The sequence below is a fragment of the Tauraco erythrolophus genome, chromosome 14 (genome assembly GCF_009769465.1).
Source record: "Tauraco erythrolophus isolate bTauEry1 chromosome 14, bTauEry1.pri, whole genome shotgun sequence".
NCBI classification, from domain to species: Eukaryota; Metazoa; Chordata; class Aves; order Musophagiformes; family Musophagidae; genus Tauraco; species Tauraco erythrolophus.
Genome location: NC_141478.1, coordinates 21,721,725 through 21,727,284, shown reverse-complemented (window position 1 = coordinate 21,727,284; position 5,560 = coordinate 21,721,725). Strand labels below are relative to the sequence as shown.

The 5,560-nt window shown below is 53.6% G+C and overlaps 1 protein-coding gene across 1 annotated transcript; it reads left to right on the top strand.

The window, feature by feature from the left end:
* Nucleotides 1-968: 968 nt before the first annotated feature.
* On the top strand, nt 969-4,110 carry LOC104373923 (zona pellucida sperm-binding protein 3). The gene is made up of 9 exons (XM_009979911.2): nt 969-1,376; nt 2,208-2,326; nt 2,411-2,514; nt 2,727-2,904; nt 2,980-3,100; nt 3,208-3,299; nt 3,369-3,514; nt 3,630-3,749; nt 3,980-4,110. The coding sequence occupies exons 1-9, from the start codon at nt 969-971 to the stop codon at nt 4,108-4,110; spliced, it is 1,419 nt and encodes a 472-aa protein (XP_009978213.2).
* The last annotated feature ends 1,450 nt before the right edge of the window (nt 4,111-5,560 follow it).

Here is a 5,560-nt window from a genome sequence, read left to right as displayed (position 1 = left end):
AAGCACCGTTAGAAACTCACCATGAATACAACACCCAGGCTCAAAACCCCCCTCCTGGCTCGTTCAGCCATGCTGCCGAGGAGCGGGTGTGTGCAGGGCATCACCCCCATGTCAAGGAGATCCCGCTCACCAGGCTCTGCCACCCTGGCAAGTGGCTTTGAGTGACCCCCCCAACCTCTTCATCCCGCTCAGCGATGCAGAGCCGTTAGTCATCGCACTGTACACACGGGCAGCTGTGCCAATTAGCATAATTAACGCACGAGGGCCAATTAATCTCTTGATTACGCCTGCCATTCACTTATCAGCTGCTATTACGGGAAGATCAGCTTTTGTACCTCTGCTTTCCGTGCAAATAAGCCGGTTATGATGCCTTCATTACTCGATACGCGATTACCCGGCGCAGATACCCGTGAAACGGAGCACGGACCGATTGCCAACATGCGTGGGCCAGAGCCCAGGTGGCTTCTGCAGTTGAAGTCCTCTTCGCTTCTGAACGTGCCGCCTCGAGCGGTGGGTGCTCCAGGACCTGGGTTTTGGGGAACCGCTGATGCTGATGATGTGGGGTTGACGCTCTCGTGGGAACCTGACCAAGCCCTTGCCGTGTCGGTGGCCAAAATTGGCTCCATCTCATAGAGCGAGAAGGCAGAGGTACAAGGGACAAAAGTAGAGGGCTCGTGGCCAGTTGGCCACCGAGGTGGCAACGGCTGATGCCACCTCAAACAGGCAACACAAGGACGTGGGGTAAACGGCTCCAGGGCAATTCCCAGTGGCAGGTGGCAGTGAAATCACTCTCCATGCTCTGAGAGGGATGAATGGTCCCAGCTGGGTCCTGTTGCTGCTCCTCGTTGGGTGAGGGCCAGGCCTGCAGCCCCCAGGTGTGCCCCATCTGGGCTGGGTCTGCTGGGAGTGCTGGTATAAAAGGCTCCTGAGGAGCATCTTCTCCATGAGCTGGTTTTGCTGTAGTCAGGATGGGGTCAGGAGGTAGCCTGGGTATTGCTCTCTTGTGCTGGGTGCTGGCTGAAGCCACGTCTTACAGCCCCTGGGGTTTCCCTCAAAGGGCCTCAGGAGGCTTGAGGGTGCGGGGAGATGCCTCTTGGAGCTGGCCCCGTGTGCCTTCCTTCTCCCAGCCCTCTCCCTGGGCATGGGTGGATGTCTCCCAGCTCCAGGCTGCTGCCCCGCTGCACCCTGTAGCCGTGCAGTGCCAGGAGGCACAGGTGGTGGTCACGGTGCACAGGGACCTCTTTGGCACAGGACGTCTGGTCAAAGCTGCAGACTTGACCCTGGGCTCGGCTGCCTGCTTGCCGGTGGCCCAGAGTGCTGCTGAGACCACGGTGACCTTCGTAGCTGGACTGCACGAGTGTGGCAGCACCTTGCAGGTGAGGTGGGATGCTGGGGTGAGGGGCTGCTCCATCCCTGGTAGCGCTGCGTAAGGAATGGACCTTCTCTGGGCTTTGACTGGCACTGGGTGGGTAAATAGGAATTATTGTGGACAGTTTAACTGCTAAAGAGCTGTGAGCTGTCATGCTGCTTAATCCACCTCGGCAAAGATCTCAAGCCTGGAAATAACCTGGTAAAGGTGATGCCAGGGCTTGGGGTGAAGGGACCTCATGCTGTGGTGAGAAGTGGCTTCTCTGGTTGCAGCAGCTCTCCAGTGAGGGGTGGTGTGACCATAGCAGAGCTAGTTTCTGGAGTATGGGTGCTATCCTCAAGCCCTAGATGAGGTGCATGCTCAACAGCAAGCAGGGCTTGTCATGGTTTTATGACTTGGATGCAACTGGATGCCCTCAGTGTATGGGAGAACTGGGCATGACTTGAAGGTGCAGAGACTGTTGCTGGGAAGGTAGGGAAAGGGACTTACTGACCTCCTGAGCAGGAGAGGACAAGGTTTCCTAGAGCTGGTATGCCCCAGTTCACCTGGGGAATGAGGTTTGCAGACCTACTGTCCTACAGCCCCTGCCCACCTGATGTGGCTATGTGCTGAAGTGCCCAAGTCATCGAGACTGACCTCCTGTGGAGCTGGCACCCTTGTTTCTCCTGTGCTGGGATGCCAAAACGAGCTTCCTGGCATCCTATGTGAACTGGGTTGGGAATGTGGAGGACAACCTGTGCCTCCTGCCCAGCAATGACTGTGCTATCTGATGGTGCTGAGCTTCTGGTTGACTGGTTTGCTTTCCTGACTTATCAGCTCTCCCAAATGTCCCTTCCAGATGACCCCAGACTCCTTGATCTACAAAACAAATTTGTCCTACAAACCTACTCCTTCTGGCAACCTGATCATTGTAAGGACCAATGCGGCTGTGGTTCCTATTGAGTGTCACTATCCTAGGTAAGCAAATGTGACTGTCTCTGCTCCTCTGGACCTGAGGTGGCGGTGGTGGCATCTTTGTTAACGCACATCTCTTCCAATTAGGAAGAGCAACGTGAGCAGCAACGCCGTCCGGCCCACGTGGGCTCCCTTCCGCTCCACCTTGGCGGCAGAGGAGAGGCTGATGTTCTCCCTGCGCCTCATGAATGGTGGGTGTAGACCTGGTAACCTCGTTTCCCTCATTCCTGTTCCTGCTGGCTCTTGGTCGCATGTTGAGTGCCCAAAGAGCTATGACCTGGGCTAAAATCACATCTTGCCCAAGTGACACGTGGGCTTGCTGCTCAGTTAAGAGGTCCCATGTGCAAGGGAGGGCAATGTGCTCTTCTCCAAAGTGACCTGTAGCCTTGGATCTACCTTCCAGATGACTGGAGTGATGAGAGAGTCTCCAATGGCTTCCAGCTGGGGGAAAGCCTGCACCTCCAGGCTGATGTTGCTTCTGGGAACCACGTACCTCTAAGGCTCTTTGTGGACGACTGTGTTGCTACTCTGCGTCCGGACAGGAACTCCTCACCCCAATATGCCTTGATTGACCTCAGCGGGTAAGGGGCATGGTGTGCTCTGGGTGATACTGCTGTAGCTGGCTGGCATGTCCCTGACTTCTAACCCTCGTCCAGGTGCTTGGTGGATGGGAGATCAGATGACACCACTTCAGCCTTCATCTCTCCAAGGCCAAGGCAGGAAACACTGCAGTTCATGGTTGATGCATTCAAGTTCGCAGGAGATGACAGAAACTTGGTGAGATGCCGTGCCCACCTGTCCTTCTCTCAGCGTGTTCAGAAGCTGTCTTGTTCTGCATGAACAACTTTAATTAACCTTGGATGTTGGTTTTATTTCTCTTCCAGATCTACATCACCTGCCACTTGAAGGTCTCCCCAGCTGACCAAGCCCCAAACCCATTGAACAAGGCCTGTTCCTTCAACAAAGCCAGCAGCCTGTGAGTAGGTGGTGCATGTAGGGAAGGGACCAGCCTGGAGAAGAAGGCTTACAGGTAATTCTGTTTCAGTTGGGCTCCTGTGGAGGGTACTGGAGACATCTGCAGCTGCTGTGAGACTGGCACCTGTCCATTGTATGGAGGATACTCCCGGAGAACCAACCCTCTGGCCAGATGGTCAGGGAGGCGCTTGAAGAGAGACATTTCTTCCAAGCAAGGTAGAGCTCTGTCCAAAATGTGTCCCTCTGTAAATGTGTTTTCTGTAAGCCCTGAGATCCTGCCCAAGCAGGAATTGCCTCCCCTGTGAGCTCATTCATGTCTATCTGCTCTTAGGTGGGCCCTCAAGGACAGGGGAGGCTGAAGTCTCAGTTGGACCACTATTAATCCTTGATCCAGCTCAGGGATTATGGAGTTCCTTGGGAGGACTTGCACCAACGGGGAAGACCCCACACGGTATGTGTGTGTATTTTCTGTGACTGTGGCTTCAGGTCTCAAACGAAGGTGACTCCAGGTTGATCTAGTCATGATACCCCCATGATTTCCCACCTGGACAGAGACTCTCTAGTGTAGTCACCAAAAGATGTTCTGGGGGACTCATTCCCAAAGCTGCCTGCAAGTTCCTCCACCGACAAATGGTGGGAAGACTTAAATATGTGTAGTAAGTGGATCTCTGTCTTCTCTAGGTGCTGCTGAAGAACTTCCCAAGAAGGTCCAAGTTGCCATGCTCATAGCAGCCACTGTGCTGGTCTTGACTAGTTTTGTATTGTTTCTCGTGTGCAGAAAATGTAGCTGGCCTCCTGGAATGTCATTGTAACTCTCCAACTCTAATAAAGAGAAATGTTTCTGTCTTCTCCTTGTGTCCTTGGTGGGGAGGAGGGACAGTGGACAGCCTTCGCTCTGGTCTCCTCCAATGGGATGGGAATTGGAGCTTGGATCATGCACCGTCCTCCAGGTAAGCCATCTCCTGGGGTGGCCACAGGCTCTTGGGAAGCCACCAATGAGAGGTGGTGATGGGACCAAAACCATGGAGAGCTGTTGCCACCTGAAAACATCTGCCAAACCACAGCACTTGGAGATGGGGAGTGTTTCTCTGCAGGAGGACTTTTCAAATGTCCAGGGGTGCAGTTGAGGCTCCCTGTGTCGTATGCTTGGCACACAATGTTTGATGGCAAGGAAGCCTAAATTCTGGCTGTGAACAAGGTACGGCTCCTAATTTCAGGCAAATGAGGGAAGAATCGGTGGTTCCAAAAGATGCTCAAAGGATTCCTGACTCCAGAAGTCCTGTTTGCTCCCCCTTAGCTGGGGTGATGCTGGAGGATGTGGTAACAGCAGCTCCACCTCGGGCTTTTCGGTGTGAGTTGTTACAGGCTGAGTGAGGAGGTGCTACCTCTTGAAGGACATGAGCAGCTCTAACTCTGGGGTTTTTGTGGGTGCTGGGGCTGAGTATGGCTTCTGCTGCTGGGGCAACTGGGAGGAACTTGGTGTTGGAGATGGACAAGGGCTGAAGATGTGTGTTGCTTTTAGCTGATATGGCCCCAGCTGTATGGAGAGCAGGGAGTGATGGCTGAATGGGGAGGTGGAGCTGGAGGCTCCAAGGGAAAGGGGATAAATAGGGAAAGTTACTGGTCCACTTACTCTAAATAAATTTTTTTATCTGTAAGGAGGGGGAAGCTCTCAGCTGGTGGGTCTGCCTAGATAAGTATTGTCTCTCCTTGCAGCAGCCTTTGGGACTCTGTCCCTGCTGTGCTGGAGAAGCTGTGCTATAGGGTACAGGAGTCCTCGTCACCCCTAAATTGAGTTGATACACACAAGATGGACCTTAAATCTATTTTTCAATTGCTCTCCTTGCTCTGTGGCTTTCCACCTGACACAGCATAGGTTTATCCTGAATCCCTTGGCTTAGCTTGCTGAAGGCTTGAGGTGTCTTCTGCCTGGTGGAATTCAAGCTGGGTATGAGCTCCTGGTGTCTCAACTCCTGATGTGGTGAGTAGAGAACCAGTAGCACTTTTAAGGAGCTGAGTAACACAAACATTTCTCAGGAGCAGTTTGCTTACCCTGGACTGTGTGCCACTTGCAGCTGTGTGTCCCATCCAGCCGTGGTCGCCTCCAGTCCGTCCTGAAGGCTGCAAGAGGGCCATGTGCTTTGAGGTGCCACCTTGTATAAAGATCATCTGTAGCTCTGCATCAGGTGAACCAATCACCTGTTTTATGGAGTGGTGGGACCCTGTGCTCCTGGGTGACCACAGCAATGGGGTCAGACTCCT

Excerpts from the sequence above, each read along its gene's own strand:
- LOC104373923 (XM_009979911.2), top strand. The coding sequence starts at position 969 with ATGGGGTCAGGAGGTAGCCTGGGTATTGCTCTCTTGTGCTGGGTGCTG. Across the intron at positions 2,905-2,979 it reads GCCTTGATTGACCTCAGCGG|GTGCTTGGTGGATGGGAGAT; the intron begins GTAAGGGGCATG and ends ACCCTCGTCCAG. Across the intron at positions 3,750-3,979 it reads AACGGGGAAGACCCCACACG|GTGCTGCTGAAGAACTTCCC; the intron begins GTATGTGTGTGT and ends TGTCTTCTCTAG.